Below are 21,020 nucleotides of genomic sequence, written 5' to 3'. Positions count from 1 at the left end.
ATTCCCCTCGAAATAAATACCAATATTGCATTTGCCTTCTTTACCACAGAATTAACCTGTGAGTTAACCTTCTGGGAGTCTTGCACGAGGACTCACAAGTCCCTCTGCACTTCTGATGTTTGAACCTTCTCCCTATTTAGACAATAGTCCACACTATTGTTCCTTTTACTAAAATGCATTATCATACATTTCCCAACACTGTATTCATCTGCTTTTTTTTGACCATTCTTCCAATTTGTCTAAGTCCTGCTGCAATCGCATTGCTTCCTCAGCACTATCCACGTACCTGTAACGCCATAGGATTTTATTTTGTTCAGCAGCCTCATGTGTGGCACCTTATCAAATGCCTTCTGAAAATCCAAGTGAATGATATCCACTGCCTCTCCTTTGTTCACCCTGCTTATTACTTCCTTGAAGAACTCTAACAGATTAGTCAGGCAAGATTTCCCTTTACAGAAACTGTGCTGACTTTGACTTACTTTATCGCTAGTCTCCAACTACCTCAAAACCTCATCCTTAATAATAGACTCCAACACTTTCCCAACCACTGAGGTTAGACTAACTGGCCTATAATTTCCCTTCTTTTGCCTTCATCCCTTCTTAAAGAATGGAGTGATATTTGTAATCTTCCAGTCATCTGAGACTATGCCAGAATCAAGTGATTTTTGAAACATCATGACCAATGCATCCATTAACAATTTCAGCAACCTCGTCAGGTAGTTCGTCCAGGCGACTTATCAACCTTAAGCCCTTTGAGTTTGCCAAGCACTACTTCCTTTTGTAATAACAGTGGCAATTACTCCTCCTCTCTGACACTCACAGACCTCTGCACAATGCACAGTGAAGACTGATGTGAAGTACACATTCAGTTCATCTGCCATTTCTTTGTCCCCCATTACTACCTCACCAGCATCATTTTCCAGTGGCGCAATATCAACTCTCACCTCCCTTTTACCCTTTATATAACTGAAAAAGCTTTTAGTATCCTGCTTTATATTATTGGCTAGTTTGCCCTCATATTTCACCCCTTCCCTTCACATAGCTTTTTTAGTTGACTTTTGTTGGATTTTAAAAGCTTCCCAATCATCCAACTTCCCTCTCACCTTTGCGACCTTATATGCCCTTTCCTTGGCTTTTACGTAGTTGTTAACTTCCTTTGTCAGGCTTGGTCACCTAACACTGCTATTTGGGAACTTCTTCCTCTCTGGGACATATCTATCCTGCACTCGGTGAACTGCTCCCAGAAACTTCAGCCATCTCTGTCCTGCAGACATCCCCACTAGGACTGAGGCTTTTCATTGCAGAACCAAAGAGATGTCCTCCTTCTTCCAAGAAAGGGGCTTCCTTTTCTCCACCCTCAATGCTGCCTTCAGCCACATCTCTTTCACTTAGCACATGTCTGCCCTCACCCCACCAGGGATAGGGTTTCTCTTGTCCTCACCTATTACCCCACCAGCCTATGCATCCAGCACATAATTCTCCAGCACTCCTGCCATCTCCAGCAGAATCCCCCCCCCCCCCCCCAACTTTCTGCCTTCCACAGAGATTCCCTTGTCCATTCGTCTCTCCCCACGGAACCTCCTGCTGGCTCATATCTGTGCAATCGGAATAAGGGCTGCACCCGTCTCTACATCCCCTCCCTCACTTTCATTCAGGGCTCCAAGCAGCCCTTCCAGGTGAGGTGACACTTCACCTGTGAGCCTGTTGGGGTCATCTACTGTATCCGCTGCTCCTGGTGTGGCTTCCAGTTTATCGGAGAGACCTAATGCAGATTGGGAGACCGTTTTGCCAAGTACCTACACTATGTCCGCCAGAAAAAGTGGAATCTCCCATGGCCACCCATTTGTATTCCACTTCCCATTCTCATTCAGCCACGTCTGTCTACGGCCTCCTTTACCGTCCTGATGAGGCCACAGTTCCGTTGGAGGAGAAACACCTGAATTCTGCCTGGGTAGCCTCCAACCTGATGGCATGAACACCGATTTCTCGAACTTCCAGTAAAGACCCCCCTGACTCACCTTCACCATTTCCCATTCGCATTTCCCTCTCTCACCTTATCTCCTTACCTACCATCACCTCCCTCTGGTGCCCTTCCCCCTTGCCTTTCTTCCATGGCCTTCTGTCCTCTCCTATCAGATTCCCCTTCTCCAGCCCTGTATCTCTTTCATCAATCAGTTTCCCAGCTCTTTACTTCACCCTCCCCTTCCCAGTTTCACCAATCACCTTGTGTTCTCCCTCCCATCCTCCCACTTTCTTATTCTGACACCTCAGCTTTTTGTCAATCCTGATGAAGGGGCTCGGCCCGAAATGTCGACTGTACTCTTTTCCTTAGATACTGCCTGGCCTGCTGATTTCCTCCAGCATTTGTGTGTGTTGTCACATGTACAATGAGGTATGGGATGAGGAAAGGAGTTTTATGCGTACATGTAACGTGAGGTACGGGTTGTTGAAAGGCATTTTGTGTGTACATGTACGATGATGTACACGTTATTGAAAGATGTTACGTGTGTCCATGCAACTTGTGGTACGGGCTGTTGAAATGAGTATCGTGTCTACGATCAGGTATGGGTTGTTGAAAAGGTTGCTTGCAATGAATAGCAAATTATTGGGAGAAATTGAAAGAAAAAATGAGGGAGATCAGTGGATGGAAGGAAAGAAAGACTTTTGATTCTAAAATGCTTTTCACTTTGTATTAAATGTGTACAAGATGTTCACTTTTCTACCAGATGATGTTCAGTCTTGGGCAAGTTGCCATTTAGCTGGAAAGAATGCAAAATTCAAAGTTCAAAGTAAATTTATTATGAAATTCCATGCAAGGAAAATGTCCTAGCGCCTTTCTGGTGTATATGACAAATAAACTCTTCCCTGGCTTCCAGCTGGGTATAGGTATCAATTTTAAATGACATTTTAGCGACAAAGTCCGCCATCTTCAGCAGGAATGATGCCAAGGGATCTCTAGTCCGGTTGGATTCGCACCCCCATTGTTCACTCTTCCTGATTGGTTATTCCTCATCCAATCAGATTTCTGCTCTCCTACCTTGTCTACAATCAAGTTCTAGTTCTTACTTAGAGCGAGTCTTTCATTTTTGTTAAAATTTTTTCCCTAGGTTTATTTCAATGGCTTCCATCACCAGGTGGTCCCAAAACCTACTGGCGCGGCACAGTAATTTTGTGCTGTTGAAGTCAATTCAAGGGCCATTGTGAATGCCATGTTCTGCTCCCTCTGATTTCTCCGTGTTCCTCGATGTGGGTTTGCAATGTGTATCCCAGTTGGCTGATATACGCTGCTCCACATTCACAGGGAGTCCTGTAAACACCAGCCACCCTGAGCACCCAGTGATTTTTGACCCGCATAAGCTGTGATTTGAAGTTCCTTATGGGTTTATGTATTAATCTGTAATTTGTTCAGGATCCTGGTGATCCTTCCAGAAACTGTGGAAATATAGAAAATATAGGCAGAAACCAGACAGTATCCTTGGGCATGGTGTCTATCAAAAAGCCACTCACAACAGAGCAGTTGTCTCTCCTTTGATTAACTGTGCAAAAACTACTTTGGATCCGGAGACTGTCCCCGAGGAAGTAAGACAATTACATGTGACATTCCTACAGAATGGCTACAAGGTGAACAAAACCAATCGGGCCCTTAAAAGGGCCAACAGAAAAACCAGGAAACCTAACATGGAGGAGGAACCCATCGCTACCACCTGTCTTCCCTATATTTCCACAGTTTCTGGGAGTATTGCCAGGATTTTACGGGGCCAACAGAGATTTACAAAGTGGTATTTCTCGCAGGTTATTTAAAAAGGAGAGCTCTTGTGTCTGTTTGGCCATTGTACAGTGGTGTCAACAGAGCTCTTCGAACTAAATAAAGGACAGAAGGGATAAAGTGGAGCGGCCATTGTCAGGTCTAGGCCAGTGCGTGAGTAGAAGCGACAGGGTTTGGCTCAAAGGAGGCTCCGGCTTGGAAGAGGTGTCAGCTCTGCGTGAAGCATCTGTTAAGGTTTCCTTTTTATCTTTTCCCCCTCTCTTACTGTACCATTTAAATGGCTGTGGTGTGTTCTTCGTGCCAGATGTTGGAGAACTGGGAGACCGAGAGTCTCCCGGGGAACTACATCTGCGTGAAGAGTATCCGGCTGCAGCTCCTTGAAGACCGTGTTAGGGATCTGGAGCAGCAGCTGGATGACCTTCGGCTTGTACGGGAGAGTGAGGAGATTATCGATCAATGTTACAGGGAATTAGTCACCCTGAAGATACAGGAGGCTAGTAGCTGGGTGACTGTCAGGAGAAATGGAAATAGGCAGTTAGAGAGCACCCCTGTGGCCATTCCCCTCAAAAATAAGTTCAAGGAGTGATTGGTAAGCTTGTGGCCTAAGGTAGAAGGAGTCAATTTTAGAAAACCTAGCACATCTATTTTTCCTACATTTACACACTTAGTCCAGCGGTCGTGGAGCATACAGATCCCTTTTTTGTAGAAGTCAGCATCTTGGACCTCCAGAAGTGGTCCGCAGCGGGGGTGATTGATAAATTCATGGCCTAAGGTAGAAGGAGATGAGTTATTAACTTCAAACTTCCTGTATTTTCACTCAAAGAGTTGAACTGCACGTGCATATAACGAGAGCTGTACAACTTATCTCCTTCTGCCTTAGGTCACAAACTTATCAATCACCCCTGCTGTGGACCACCTGGAGGTCCAAGATGCTCTCATTACATACACGTGCAGTTCAACTCTTTGAGTGATTATGCAGAAAGTTTGAAGTTAATAACTCATCTCCTTCTAACTTAGGCCACAAACTTATCAATCACACCTCATATACCACTTTGGATAGTTTTTGGGGGATAACCTCCTGTGGGAATGCCATGGCGACTGGGTCACTGGCACTGAGCATGGGTCCGTGGTACAGATGGGAAAGAGGGAGAAGAGGGGAGTGGTACTGATAGTCCTCAATAGTCAGAGGAACAGACAGGAGATTCTTTGGAAGTGAACGGTATACCTGGATGGTTTGTTGCCTCCCTGGTGCCAGGGTCAGGGTCGCGGCCACAGCATTTTGGAGAGGGAGGGGGAGCAACCAGATGTTTTGGTACATACTGGTATCAATGACACAGGAAGGAAAAGCAAAGATGTCCTGAAAAGAGAATTTAGAGAGCCATGTAGAAAGCTGAGAAGCAGGACCTCCGGGGTAGTAATTTCTGGATTGCTGCCTGGGCCACGTGCCAGTGAGATGAGAAACGGGATGATTTGGCAGTTTAATGTGTGGCAGGGCTTCAGGTTTGTGGATCATTGGGATCTCTTTTGGGGGAGGTATGACCTGTTCAAAAGTGACGGATTGCACCTGGACAAGAGGGGGACCAATATTCTCGCGGGCAAGTTTGTTAGAGCTATTTGGAAGGGTTTAAGCTAGCTTGGCGGGGGCTGGGAACCGGAGTGAAGGGACTCAGGGTAGGACAGAGGGTAAAAAAGTAAAGATAGCGTATAGTCAGACGGTCAGAAAGGGCAGGCAGGTGATGGGACTTAGTTGCAGCCAACAGGATGAGTATCAAAACACTAGGGATGCAGAATCAGATAGGACAGCAAATACGGTACTCAAAGTGTTGTATCTAAATGCACGTAGTATAAGAAATAAGGTGGATGATCTTGTTGCATTATTACAGATTGCCAATTATGATGTTGTGGCCATCACTGAATCGTGACTGAAGGATGATTGTAGTTGGGAGTTGGATGTCCATGGTAACACGTTATATCGAGGGATAGGAAGGTAGGCAGAGAGGGAGGCGTGGCTCTACTGGTAAAGAATGGCATCAAATCAGTAGGAAGATGTGACATAGGATCGGAAGATGTTGAATCCTTGTGAGTTGAGTTAAAAAAAACTGCAAGGTTAAAAGGACCCTGATGGCAGTTCTATACAGGCCTCCCAACAGTGGCTGGGAGGTGGACACAGGTTACAACAGGAAATAGAAAAGGCGTGTCAAAAGGGCAATGTTATGATAGTCATGGGAGATTTTAACATGCAGGTTGATTGGGAAAATCAGGTTGGTAATGGATCTCAAGAGAGTGAGTTTGTTGAATGCCTAAAGATGGCTTTTTAGAGCAGTTTGTCATTGAGCCTACTAGGGGATCAGCTTTACTGGATTGTGTGTTATGTAATGAACCGGAGGCGATTAGGGAGCTTAGGTAAAAGAACCCTTAGGAACCAGTGATCACAATATGATTGTGTTCAACTTGAAATTTGATAGGGAGAAAGTAAAGTCTGAGGTAGCAGAGAGATATCTACAATAAATACAGGCAGCATGGAGTAAATGAGGTGCTTGAGGAATATAAAGAATGTAAGAAGAATCTTAAGAAAGAAATTAGAAAAACTAAGAGAAGATACAAGGTTGCTTTGGCAAGTAAGGTGAAAGTAAATCCAAAGGGTTTCTACAGCTATATTAATAGCAAAAGGATGGTGAGGGATAAAATTGGTCCCTTAGAGAATCAGAGTGGACAGCTATGTGTGGAGCTGAAAGAGATGGGGGAGATTTTGAACAATTTCTTTTCTTCGGTATGCACTAAGAAGAAGGATATTGAATTGTGTAAGGTAAGGGAAACAAGTAGGGAAGTTATGGAAACTATGATGATTAAAGAGGAGGAAGTACTGGTGCTTTTAAGGAATATAAAAGTGGATAAATATCCTGACAGGATATTCCCTAGGACCTTGAGGGAAGTTAGTGTAGAAATAGCAGGGGTTCTGACAGAAATACTTCAAATGTCATTAGAAACAGGGATGGTGCCAGAGGATTGGTGTATTGCTCATGTGGTTCCATTGTTTAAAAAGGGTTCTAAGAGTAAACCTAGCAATTATATGCCTGTCAGTCTGATGTCAGTGGTGGGTAAATTAATGGGAAGTATTCTTAGAGATGGTATATATAATTATCTGGATAGACAGGGTCTGATTAGGAACAGTCAACATGGATTTGTGCGTGGAAGGTCATGTTTGACAAATCTTATTGAAATTTTTGAAGAAGTTACGAGGAAAGTTGACGAGGGTAAAGCAGTGAATGTTGTCTATATGGACTTCAGCCTTTGACAAGGTTCCACATGGAAGGTTAGTTAGGAAGGTTCAATCGTTAGGTATTAATATTGAAGTATTAAAATGGATTCAACAGTGGCTGGATGGGAGATGCCAGAGAGTAGTGGTGGATAACTGTTTGTCAGGTTGGAGGCCGGTGACTAGTGGTGTGCCTCAGGGATCTGTACTGGGTCCAATGTTGTTTGTCATATACATTAATGATCTGGATGATGGGGTGGTAAATTGGATTAGTAAGTATGCAGATGATACTAAGGTAGGTGGCATTGTGGATAATGAAGTAGGCTTTCAAAGTTTGCAGAGAGATTTAGGCCAGTTAGAAGAGTGGGCTGAACAATGGCAGATGGAGTTTAATGCTGATAAGTGTGAGGTGCTACATTTTGGTAGGAATAATCAAAATAGGACATACATAGTAAATGGTAGGGCATTGAAGAATGCAGTAGAACAGAGTGATCTAGGAATAATGGTACATAGTTCCCTGAAGGTGGAATCTCATGTGGATAGGATGGTGAAGAAAGCTTTTGTTATGTTGGCCTTTATAAATCAGAGCATTGAGTATAGGAGTTGGGAGGTAATGTTAAAATTGTACACGGCATTGGTAAGGCCGAATTTGGAGTATTGTGTACAGTTCTGGTCACCGAATTATAGGAAAGATGTCAACAAAGTAGAGAGAGTACAGAGAAGATTTACTAGAATGTTAGCTGGGTTTCAGCACCTAAGTTACAGGGAAAGATTGAACAAGTTAGGTCTTTATTCTTTGGAGCGTAGAAGGTTGAGGGGGGACTTGATAGAGGTATTTAAAATTATGAGAGGAATAGATATAGTTGACGTGGATAGGCTTTTTCCATTGAGAGTCAGGGAGATTCAAACAAGAGGACATGAGTAGAGAGTTAGGGGGCAAAAGTTTAAGGGTAACATGAGGGGGAATTTCTTTACTCAGAGAATGGTAGCTATGTGGAATGAGCTTCCAGTAGAAGTGGTACAGGCAGGTTCGATATTGTCATTTGAAGTAAAATTGGATAGGTATATGGACAGGAAAGGAATTGAGGGTTATGGGCTGAGTGCGCATCAGTGGGAGTAGGTGAGACTAAGCATTCGGCACTGACTAGAAGGGCTGAGATGGCCTGTTCTCGTGCTGTAATTGTTATATGGTTATTTCAGAGGAGTAAGGGAAATTACAGTGGTATGAGAGAGGAGTTGGCCAAAGTAAATTGGAAGGAGCTGCTGGCAGGGATGTCAGCAGAGCAGCAATGGTGTGAGTTTCTGGGAAAAATGAGGGTGGTGCAGGACCCATGTGTTCCAAAAATGAAGGAATACTCAAATGGCAAAATAGTACAACTGTGGCTGACAAGGGAAGTCAAAGCTAATGTAAAAGAAAAAGAGAGCTTACAACACGGAAAAAATTAGTGGGAAGATAAAGGACTGGGAAGTTTTTGAAACCTACAGAGAGGAGCTAAAAAAAATCATTAGAAGGGAAAAGATGAAATATGAAAGCAAGCTTACAATAATATCAAAGTGGATATTAAAAGTTTTTTTTTCAAGTATGTTGAAAATAAAAGAGACATTTGAGTGGATATAGGACCACTAGAACATGAGGCAGGAGAAATAATAATGGATTGACAAGGAGATGGCTGATGAACTAAACGAGTATTTTGCATCAGTCTTCACTGTGGAAGACACTAGCAGTGTGCCAGATGTAGTGTCTGACGGAAGAGAAGTGGGTGCATTTACTATTACAAGAGAGAAGGTGCTCAAAAAGTTAAAAGACCTAAAAGTACATAAGTCACCCTGACCAGATGAACTGCACCCTGGGGTTCTGAAAGAGTTAGTGTTAGAGATTGATCTTCCATGGTGCCAGAGGACTGGAAAATTGCAAATGTTACTCCACTCTTTAAGAAAGGAGGAAGGCAGCAGAAAGGAAATTATAGACCAGTTAGGCTGACCTCAGTGGTTGGGAAGATGTTAGAGTCAATTTTTAAAGATGAGGTGATGGAGTACTTGGTAACTCAGGACAAGATAGTACAAAGTCAGCACAGTTTCCTTTAGGGAAAATCCTGCCTATTGAACCTGTTGGAATTCTTTGAGGAGATTACAAGTAGGATAGATAATGGGGATGCAGTGGATGTTTATATTTGGACTTTCAGAAGGCCTTTGACAAGGTGCCACACATGAGGCTGTTTACCAAGTTAAGATCTCATGGTATTACAGGAAAGTTACTAACATGGTTAGAGCATTGGACAATTAGTAGGAGGCTGTGAGTGGGAATAAAAGGATCCTTTTCTGTTTGGCTGCCAGTGACTAGTAGTGTTCCGCAGGGGTCGGTATTAGGACCACTTCTTTTATGCTGTATATAAAGGACTTAGATGATGGAATAGATGGCTTTGTTGCCCAGTTTGCAGATGATACACAGATTGGTGGAGGGGCAGGTCATGTTGAGGAAACAGGTAGGATTCAGAAGGACTTTGACATATTAGGAAAGTGGGCAAGAAAATGGCAAATGAAATATAATGTTGGAAAATGCATAGTCATGCACTTTGGTAGTAGAAATAAATGTGTGGAATATTTTCTAAACAGGGAGAACATCCAGGAATCTGAGATGCAGAGGGACTTGTGAGTCCTTGTGCTGAACACCCTGAAGGTTAGCTTGCAGGTTGAGTTGGTGGTGAGGAAGGCAAATGCAATGTTAGCATTCATTTCAAGAGGTCTGGAATACAAGAGCAGGGATGTGATGCTGAGGCTTTATAAGGCACTGGTGAGGCCTCACCTTGAGTGTTGTGAACAGGTTTGGGCCCCTCATCTTAGAAAAGATGTGCAGGCATTGGAGAGGGTCCAGAGGATTTTGTACTATCTTGTCCTGTGTCACCAAGTACTCCATCACCACATCCTTTCAAAACAGAGATGCGGATTAATGTCTTTAGTCAAAGGGTTGTAAATTTGTGGAATCTGTTGCCACATGCAGCTGTGGAGGCCAGGCTGTTGGGTGTATTTAAGGCAGAGATTGGACATTAAAGGTTATGGGGAGAAGGCCAGGAACTGGAGTTTAGGAGGGGCAAAAAAGTCTCAGCCATGATTGAATGGCAGATGGGCTGGATGGCCTAATTCTGCTCCGATGTCTTATGGTCTAAATACTGGAGTAATACCATCCACAAACCCATAAGGAAGCTCAAATTGAGGTTTACGCAGGTCAAAGATGATCTGGGACTCAGGACAGCAGGCGTTTACAGGATTCCCTGTGAATGCAGAGCAGCGTGTATCAGCCAGACAGGTCACATGGTGGAAATCCTCATTAAGGAACACAGGAGGTATATCCATTTGAGTTACCTAGAGAAATCGGCATTAGCAGAGCATTGTATTCTCAATGGCCATAGGATTGACTTTGATGACACAAAAGTACTGTGCTTGGGATCGCCTGGTGAAGGAAGCCATTTAAATAAAATTAGAGTAAAAGAATTTTAACGGAGACTAGGGGCTTGCTTTAATTAAGATCTGGAATTCAATTGTAAGCATGGTGGAAGAGCAGAAACATGATTGGATGAGGACAAATCAATCAGGAGGCATGGACCCAGAGGTATACATACCACTGGACTAGACGTGCCTAGGCATCATCCTTGATAGAGATGGCAGAGTTTGTTATCAAGACATCAGTTAAAATCAGTACCTATCCCTGGCCAGAAACTTGGGAAGAGTTTAAAGTACATAGGTGTCACAATATACTAAATCTTGAAATTGACTTTCTTGCAGGCTTTCACACAAAATTACAATAGAATCAATGAAAAACTACACACAAACACGAACAACAGCCAAAGTGTAAAAAAAAAATCGGTGAAAATGCAAAAATTATTAATAATAAGTAAGTAAGTGACAACATGAGTTGTGGAGTCCTTGACAGTGAGTCGATAGGCAGTGGAATTAGTTCAGAATCGAGGTGAGTACAGTTATCCAGGCTGGTTCAGGAGCCTTTCCTGGTTGAATGGTAATAACTATTCTGAAACTGGTGGTTTGGGACCTGAGGCTTCTGTGCCTCCTTTCCAATGGCAGCACAGCCTGGCTGGTAGAGGTTTTTGACGATGGATTCTCCTCTCTTGTGACAGTACTGCTTGTAGGTGTGCTCAGTCTTGAGCAGAGCTTTGTCTACGATGGATCGGGCTGTATCCACCACTTTTTATAGGTTTTTCCATTCCTAGGCTTTGGTTTTTCCATACCAGGCCATGATGCACCTAGGCAGGATACTCCCCACTTTTTAGATGACATGCCAAATCTACACAAACTTCTAAGAAAGTAGAAGGTAGAGCAGGAAACACGTTAAGCCAAATTGTGCTAATCAGAATTCAACTCTTAATGCAGCAGGCTGGATAAAGTGGAGATTGAAAGGATGTTTCTAATAATAATTGATTTTAGGATCTGTGGATCCTCAGAATAGGCCTCAAAATAAAGGTTTTGTTAGATATATCAGTATGGTAAAGGGAATTACAGAGGCATGAGAAAGGAGTTGGCCAAAGTTAATTGTTAGGGGACATTATCAGGGATGATGGCAAAAGAGCAATGGCTGGAGTTACTGGGGGCAATTTGGAAGGTGCAGGACAGATACATCCCAAAGATGAAGAAGTATTCTAAAGGGAGGTTGAGGCAACCATGGCTGATAAGAGAAAACAAAGACAACATAAAAGCAAAGAGGAGGCATAAAATACAGCAAAAATATGTGGGAATTTGGAGGATTGGGAAGTTCTTAACAAACAGAAGGTAACTGAAAAGGCCATAGAGAGAAAAATAATGAAAGGTAAGCTAGCCAATAGCATAAAAGAGGATACAAAACACTTTTTTCAGATATGTAAAGAGTAAAGGAGAGGCTGCTGAGAAATGACACTGAAGAGATAGTAATGGGGTACTGTATAAAGAAGTGGAAGACAAACTTAATAAGCACTTTGTGTCAGTCTTCACTGTGGAAGACACTGGCAGTATGCCAGATATTTGAGAGTGTTAAGGGGAAGAAGTGAGTGTAATTGCTATTATTTAGGAGAAGGTGCTTGGGAAGCTGAAAGGTCTGAAGCTAGATAAGTTGCCTGGACCAGATGGACTACACCCCAGAATGCTGAAAGAGTAGCTGAAGAGATCGTGGAGGCATTTGTAATGATCTTTTAAGAATCAGTAGATTCTGGAATGGTTCTGGAGGGCTGGAAAATTGCAACTGACACTCCACTCTTTAAGAAGAGAGTGAAGCATGAGAAAGGAAAGTATGGGCCAGTTAGCTTGACTTCAGATGTTGGAGTCCATTATTAAGGATGGGGTTTTAGTGTACTTAGAGGCACATGATAAAATAGACCAAATTCAGCATGGTTTCCATAAGAGGAAATCTGTTGGAATTCTTGCAGGACAGATAAAGGAGAGTTGGTGGATGGTGTTTACTTGAATTTCCAGAAGGTCTCTGATAAGGTGCCGCACATGAGGCTGCTTAACAAGGTAGGGGCCCATAGTATTATAGGGAAGATACTAGCAGATTGGCTGACGGACAGGACGTTAAGAGTGGGAATAAAGCAGACCTTTTTCTGGTTGGCTGTCGGTAACTAATGGTGCATTACAGGGGACAGTATTGAGCATACTTTTTTCATATTGTATGTCAACAATTTGGATGACTTTGTGACCAAGTTTGCAGATGATATGAAGATAGGCAGAGGGGCAGGTAATGTTGAAGAAGCTGTGAATCTGCAGAATGTCTTAGATAGATTGGGAGAATGAGCAAAGAAGTGGCTCATATAGTGTAGGAAAGTGAATGGTCATGCACTTTGGTAGAAGGAATAAATGTGTGGACTATTTGTTTAAGCAAGGAGAAAATACAAAAATCGGGAATCCTTGTGCAAGTTTGCCTAAAGGTTAACTTGCAGGTTGAGTAAATGGTAATGAAGGCAAATGCAATCTTAGCATTCATTTCGAGAAGTCCAGAATGTAAGAGCAAGGATGCAATGTCGAGGCTTTATAAGGTATCACCTCTTATATAAGAAAAGATGTGTTTGGAATTGGAAAAGATCCAGAGGAGATTGATGAGAATGATTCTGGGAATGAAATTTTTAATGTATGAGGAGCATTTGATGTCTGGGTCTGTACTCACCAGAGTTCAGAAGAAAGAGCGGGATCTCACTGAAACCTATCGAATATTGAAATGCCTAGATAGAGTGGATGGGGAGAGAATGTTTCCTATAGTGCAGGAGTCCAGGACCAGAGGGCACAACCTCAGAATAGAGGAACATCCATTTAGAACAGAGATGTGAAGGAATTTCTTTAGACATTAGACAGGGGTAGTGAACCTATGGAATTCATTGCCATTGATGACTGAGGAACCCTAGTTACTGAGTATATTTAAAGCGGAGGTTAATAAGATTTTGAATAGTCAAAGGTTACAGGGAGATGCAGGAGAATGGGGTTGAGAGGGATAATAAATCAGCCATGATGTAATAGCAGAACAGACTCGATGGGCTGAATGGACTCATTCTGCTTGTATGTCTTATGGTCTAGAACTGAGATGAGGAGTGGTGAATATGTGGCATGTTTTACTACAGAGGGCTATGGAGGCAAACCATTGGTGTATTTAAAGCAGAGATTGATGAGTTATTGCTTGGTAAAGTGGGGGTGGGGTTTAAGGATTACAGGAAAAAAGCAGGAGAATGAGTTAAATAAAAAATCATCATGATTGAATGGCAGTGCGTACCTGATAGGATGAGTAACCGAGCTCTGCTCCTATATCTTATGGTCAGATGGATATTACAGGCTGAAGGGTGTGTAATGTCCACCAGGTTCCAGGGTCAAGGAGTTACATAATATTCTGGAAATGAAAGTTCCAGATCAAAGCAATTGCATTGACATGGCCAGAGGTCCTCAAGTACTTGGGAAGGAGATGAAGATGGACATCAAAGGTGGTCATTTTCTGACAGTTAGGATGAGAATCAGAATCAGGTTTATTATCACCGGCGTGTGTCGTGAAATTTGTTAACTTAGCAGCAACAGTTCAATGCAATATGTAATATAGAAATAAAAGAAAATAATAACAATAATAAATAAATAAGTAAATCAATTATAGTATACATGTATTGAATAGATTAAAAATCATGCAAAACCAGAAATAATATATATTTAAAAAGTGAGGCAGTTTTCAAGGGTTCAATGTCCATTTAGGAATTGGATGGCAGAGGGGAAGAAGCTGTTTCTGAATTGCAGAGTGTGTGCCTTCAGGCTTCTGTACCTCCTACCTGATGGTAACAGTGAGAAAAGGGCATGCCCTGGGTGCTGGGGGTCTTTAATAATGGACGCTGCCTTTCTGAGACACCACTCCTTGAAGATGTCCTGGGTACTTTGTAGGCTAGTACCCAAGATGGAACTAACTGCAGCTTCTTTTGGCCTCTCCATATCAGACAGTGACGCAGCCTGTCAGAATGCTCTCCACGGCACATCTATAGAAGATTTTGAGTGTATTTGTTGACATACCAATTCTCTTCAAGCTCCTAATGAAGTATAGTCACTGTCTTGCCTTCTTTATACCTGCATCAATATGTTGGGACTAGGTTAGATCCTCAGAGATCTTGACACCTAGGAACTTGAAACTGCTCAATCTCTCCACTTCTGATCCCTCTGTGAGGATTTGTATGTATTCCTTCATCTTGCCTTTCCTGAAGTCCACAATCACTCTTTCGTCTTACTGACATTGTGCCAGGTTGTTGCTGTGACTCCACTCCACTAGTTGGCACATCTCACTCCTGTACGACCTCTCCTCTCCATCTGAGATTCTACCAACAATGGTTGTATCATCAGCAAATTTATAGATGGTATTTGAGCTATGCGTAGCCACACAGTCATGGGTATATAGAGAGCGAGCTAAGCCCTGAGGTTCACCAGTGTTGATCGTCAGCAAGGAGGAGATGTTATCACCAATCTGCAAAGATTGTGGTCTTCCGGTTAGGAAGTCGAGGATCCAATTACAGAGAGAGGTACAGAGGCTCAGGTTCTGTAACTTCTCAATCAGGATTGTGGGAATGATGGTATTAAACGCTGAGCTATAATCAATGAACAGCATCCTGACATTGGTGCTTGTGTTGTCCAGGTGCCCTAAAGCCATGTGAAGAGCCATTGAGATTGGATCTGTGATTGACCTATTGTGGCGATAAGCAAATTGCAATGGGTCCAGGTCCTCGCTGAGGCAGGAGTTCAGTCTAGTCATGACCAACCTCTCAAAGCATCTCATCACTGTAGATGTGAATGCTACTGGGCGATAGTCATTAAGGCAGCTCACATTACTCTTCATAGGCACTGGTATAATTGTTGCCTTTTTGCAGCAAGTGGGAGCTTCTGCCCGTAGCAGTGAGAGGTTGAAAATGTCCTTGAATACTCCCGCTAGTTGGTTGGCACGGGTTTTCAGTGCCTTACCTGGTTCTCCATTGGGACCACCTTGCAAATTCCCTCTTTAAAAACAGCCCAACATCGGCCTCTGAGACGGAGATCTGGTTCATCTGGTAGTGAAGCATCGCTGCCATTCAGATCTCGTGCCATGAATAAAAGGACAGGAATGCAGATAAATGAGTGAAGGGATGGTGCAGCAATCAGGGGCATTAGTACTTGTTCTGGGGAAGACAGGACTGGACAGTCCATATCTTCACACGGCGTTAATGAATATCACAATGAGCCAGTTTGCTACTACTTTGGGGGGGGGGAAGGATTGGATTTAAATTTGTTTGGCTGGGGGTGGGGGGATCTGATGCAGAATCCAGAAAGTAGGAAAGCAAAAGTGGACAGAAACCAGGCTGTCAGTGGACAAAACTCAATGGGAGAAGGCAGGGGAAGCTTACTAAACTGCAAAGTAGTGTTTTTGGAATATTGTGGCAAAGGACAAGGTCAAAGTGGGATTGATAGCTTTGAAAAGAGGCCATTCAACTCTAGCAGGGGCAAAATTGGATTGATTTAGACTTTAGACCAATGAATGGTAGACGAACTGCTAGAGGAGACACAAGAAACTGCAGATGCTGCAATCTGGAGCAACAATCTTCTGGAGGGAATCAGTAGGCAAATCAGCATCTGTGGAAGGAAAGGAATTGCCAAAAGTTTGGGTTGATACTTGCATCAGGACTTGAAGTGGCGTAAAATCTGTTAGTTTGGATACTGATAAGTAATGGAGGTCAGACTGAAAACTATTAAGGCAGAGGTGAATGGCAATTGAAACTGGAACCAAATGGGTAGAAGAGGAGAGAACTCAGCAGGTTAGGCAACATTTCGCTAAGCTCCTCCTCATTTTGTGTGTTGCTCATAGATCCAGTATCTGCAAGTCTCCTTTAGTCTCGGTGATATTGGTATCTTGAAAGGAAATACAATTCACAATTGGGATGGATCATTCCTCAATACGAGTATAATAGTTGGCAGGCATTTCTATACTTAAAATCATCTAAAATCTGGTGCTGTGCACCTGGGCTTTCCACTTACCTCTGCATATATGAAAGGTCCATCAAACGGAAGGAAAACCTTCCCCTGTTTTATAGCCTTAACAGACGCAGGTCCACATCTATACATGCCTGAGGAAAAGAATGTGGTGACGTTTAGATGTAAAACTTACAAGCAAGCACATAGCCAGATACTCTAAGGCATAAGTCAGGAGTGTTATTGAATATTCTGCACTTGTCTGGGTGAGTACAGCTCCAACAACTTTTAAGAAGATCAAAGCATCCATGGTGAAGTACCCCATCCACCACCTAAACGTTCATCCCTTCTACCACTAGTGTACGATATCCCACGGTGTGCATTATCTACAAAATGCCCTGCCGTTACTCTCAGGTGCTTCTCCATCAGCATCCAAACCCAAGATGAACAAGGACAGCAGTTGCATATGAAGACCACCTGCAGGTTTCCCTGTTCGTCACAGACCATCCTGACTTTGAAATACATACATTGCTCTTCCTTCAACATCACTGGGTCACAATCCTGGAACTCCCTGTCCAACAGCAGTGTGGGAGCCCCCTCACTAGGAGAACTGCAGTGGTTCATGAAGGCAGCTCACCCGCCACATCTGAAGAGCAATAAGGGATTCCCAATAAAAGTTTGTTTTGCCTGAGATTCCCAGATCTAAGAAACTGAATGTGGGAAGCTGTGGAGTCTACACTGACTTCTTCCAAGCAGCTACCTGATTAATCCCACTGTCATCACCCTCACAAGTATTGCCAATCCCATTTTGAACACTGCTGCTGATTCACTACCTCATTGGAATTCCAGATCCTGACCAGGAAAGGGTTTCCTCTTTTCATATCTGCTTCTTTTACCAATCATCTCTTACTCTTCACCCCATGCCACTGGAAACAATCTCCTTTCATTCATTCTGTCTAAATGTCATGGTTTAAAATTCCCCATTGGGTCCCTTTGATGAGAAGACCAAATCTATATCCTTGGTGGTTGGTCTGCCATATGAAAGCGTAAGTGATGATCCAGAAGAACCTGGTGTTGGCCCAGGGTGAAACAAGTCACTGGAGGAGACATTTACAACTTCATAGTTGGGGATAATCCTACCAACTTCAAGCTTGTCTTCCTTCTTGGCTTCTAATGAATTCCATTTCTGGTGGACTTGCTTTCTCCTCCTGTCAGTACTGTGCAGCGTGATTTAACAACAGTACTGGTACTGAACTCATACTCAAACTTGTCAAGACAATGTTTCCTCTCCTTTCAGAGTAATTAACGGAGCTAACTTAAGTTGACTTAAAGCAAATTGGAAGTCTAGTTTATTTCATATTGCACAACATGGCAATTATCCCTTGGGTTCTAGATGCCATATGGAATTTTGACCAATGTTTTCAGGTTGAGGGGCATTTTAGACATGAAGCAATTCTGCTCTCATTATCCTTCCCATGTTCTTGGATCTGGGGTGATTGCTATGAGTGAGGAGGAGGAGGAAACCCACATCACTATCCACAGACCAAGTGGCTAGCTCTATAAATCATCCAATGCTAATTTCAGTCCTCTGCAAGAGGTACAAAGGGTTGAATTACCTTATTCTGTGTTGATCCAGCCTCCATTAGCAAAGATACTAGAGTTCAGCTGTCCTTCCTTCATTCTAGTATCATCATCATCCCAACGCCAACACATAGGTAGTAGTGTTGGAAAACCTAACCGATGAATTCCCTGGTCTCCTGACTTCAGGTTCTCCAACAGAATGAAAGCATTTAGGGAAAGCTGGAAAATCTGGGCTGACATGTTGCTGGGCTTGTAAATTTGATATATAAAACCAGAACAAAGCCTAATTGTTTCCCTCTTAGACCAGGTAGAAAAACAGTGTGGTATTCAGTATAAAGAAAGGAATGCCCAAACAAATTAGAAACTATGTTGTAGTTTTATGAAATTCTAGTAGGACCACATCTGGAGGGTTACATTTAATTCTGGTCACCCCATTAAGGATGTTGAGGATTTGGCGAAGGTGCAGGAGAAGTTTAACAGGATGCTGTGTGCAGACAAACTAAAATTGTTTTCTCTGGAGAGAGAGAGGCTGAGGGGAGACCTGTTAGAAGGTGTAGACACAGTAGACAGCCAGTATCTTTTTCCGGGGTTGCAATGTCTTATATTAGAGGGCATAGGTGTGAGGGAGGGGTATAAAGCAGACGTGTAGTCAAGGTTTTTTGACAGTGCCTGGAAAGCACTGCCAGGGATGGTGATCGAGACAGATAAACTATTATTTTCAAAGGGTCTTTGATAGGTACATGAATATTCAGGAAAAGGAGGAATATGTATCATGGGCAGACAGAAGGGATTTAAGTGTCCTTAGTTTAATTAAATTGGCACAACATTGTGGGCAAAGGACCTGCCCCTGTTCATTGCTGTTCTATGTTCTATATTCTATATGTACTTAGCCTAAATCTTCCTGCAATACTTTGAGTAAAATTCAGTCTACTTCTCTGATGATATGTTCTTCCATGAGAAATAGAACATTACAGCACAGAAACAGGCCTTTTGGCTCTTCTTGGCTGTGTCAAACTATTTTTCTGCCTAGTCCCACTGACCTGCACCTGGACCATATCCCTCCAAACCTCTCTCATCCAAGTTTTTCTGAAATGTTAAAAGTGAGCCCACATTTACCACTTCATCTGGCAGCTCATTCCACACTCCCACCACTCTTTGTGTGAAGAAGCTCCCCCCTAATGTTCCCTTTAAACTTTTCCCCCTTCACCCTTAACCCATGACCTCTGGGGGGTTTTCTCCACTGGTCTCAGTGGAAAATCTCAAGAAGAAAAGTTTGTGGAGATGTTCACTCAGCAATGAATCAAACAAAGGGTTCATTATGTTTCTCAAGGATGTATTTTCCAATAGTTCAATAGCCATAGGCATTTGCTGCCATAGTTGTCAACATAAAGGTCAAAAAATAATTTCCTGTTGACTAAAACTTCAAGAGACAAACCTTCACTTGTTTCTTGGGGTGTGGCATCCACTGCTTGCCAACCACCATAACCTGGTGGAAGATCTGGCCTGGACATCCAGCCCTCGTTCCAGCAATGGTAGTTCCTACAGTGTAATAAAGAAGACAATAGGATGCTTGAAAACCTGAAAACTAAACCGGTTATTATAGATAGATAGATAGATACTTTATTCATCCCCATGGGGAAATTCAACATTTTTTCCAATGTCCCATACACTTGTTGTAGCAAAACTAATTACATACAATACTCAACTCAGTAAAAATATGATATGCATCTAAATCACTCTCTCAAAAAGCATTAATAATAGCTTTTAAAAAGTTCTTAAGTAGTTTACTTAAATACATTAAATACAATCAACCCTGGCACTTTAACATATCTTACTCCTGGCGGTTGAATTGTAAAGCCTAATGGCATTGGGGAGTATTGACCTCTTCATCCTGTCTGAGGAGCATTGCATCGATAGCAACCTGTTGCTGAAACTGCTTCTCTGTCTCTGGATGGTGCTATGTAGAGGATGTTCAGGGTTTTCCATAATTGACCGTAGCCTACTCAGCGCCCTTTGCTCAGCTACCGATGTTATACTCTCCAGTACTTTGCCCACGACAGAGCCCGCCTTCCTTACCAGCTTATTAAGACGTGAGGCGTCCCTCTTCTTAATGCTGCCTCCCCAACACGCCACCACAAAGAAGAGGGCGCTCTCCACAACTGACCTATAGAACATCTTCAGCATCTCACTACAGACATTGAATGACGCCAACCTTCTAAGGAAGTACAGTCGACTCTGTGCCTTCCTGCACAAGGCATCTGTGTTGGCAGTCCAGTCTAGCTTCTCGTCTAACTGTACTCCCAGATACTTGTAGGTCTTAACCTGCTCCACACATTCTCCATTAATGATCACTGGCTCCATATGAGGCCTAGATCTCTTAAAGTCCTCCACCATCTCCTTGGTCTTGGTGATATTGAGACGCAGGTAGTTTGAGTTGCACCATATCACAAAGTCCTGTATCAGTTTCCTATACTCTTCCTCCTGTCCATTCCTGACACACCCCACTATGGCCGTGTCATCAGCGAACTTCTGCACATGGCAGAACTCCGAGTTATATTGGAAGTCTGATGTGTACAGGGTGAACAGGACCGGAGAGAGTACGGTTCCCTGCGGCGCTCCTGTGCTGCTGACCACCGTGTCAGACCTACAGTCTCCCAACCGCACATACTGAGGTCTATCTGTCAAGTAGTCCACTATCCAATCCACCATGTGAGAGTCTACTCCCATCTCCGGTTAGCCTGACGTCAGTGGTGGGAAAGATGCTGGAGTCAATTATAAAAGAGGAAATGACGACACATTTGGATAGCAGTAGAAGGATCAGTCTGAATCAGCATGGATTTATGAAGGGGAAATCAGGCTTGACTAATCTTCTGGAGTTTTTTGAGGATGTAACTATGAAAATGGACAAGGGAGAGTCAGCGGATATAGTATACCTGGACTTTCAGAAAGCCTTTGATAAAGTCCCACATAGGAGATTAGTGGGCAAAA

The 21,020-nt window shown here is 43.0% G+C and overlaps 1 protein-coding gene across 2 annotated transcripts in view; it reads right to left on the bottom strand.

Annotated features, from left to right (window-relative positions):
• The window catches only part of LOC140742205 (coagulation factor XIII A chain-like), a 218,025-nt gene that overhangs the window by 31,891 nt on the left and 165,114 nt on the right, over positions 1 to 21,020 (bottom strand). For both annotated transcript variants that reach the window (XM_073073026.1, XM_073073025.1), the window contains exons 9-10: positions 19,468 to 19,571; positions 16,518 to 16,606 (exon numbers count right to left, since the gene is read on the bottom strand). In XM_073073026.1, the coding sequence (XP_072929127.1) occupies positions 16,518 to 16,606; positions 19,468 to 19,571 (193 nt within the window). The remainder of the gene's footprint in view (positions 1 to 16,517; positions 16,607 to 19,467; positions 19,572 to 21,020) is intronic.

The sequence above is a fragment of the Hemitrygon akajei genome, chromosome 20 (genome assembly GCF_048418815.1).
Source record: "Hemitrygon akajei chromosome 20, sHemAka1.3, whole genome shotgun sequence".
In the NCBI taxonomy this organism is placed as follows: Eukaryota; Metazoa; Chordata; class Chondrichthyes; order Myliobatiformes; family Dasyatidae; genus Hemitrygon; species Hemitrygon akajei.
The sequence above is the reverse complement of the archived record's forward strand: the minus strand, read 5'-3'. Positions and strand labels throughout refer to the sequence as shown.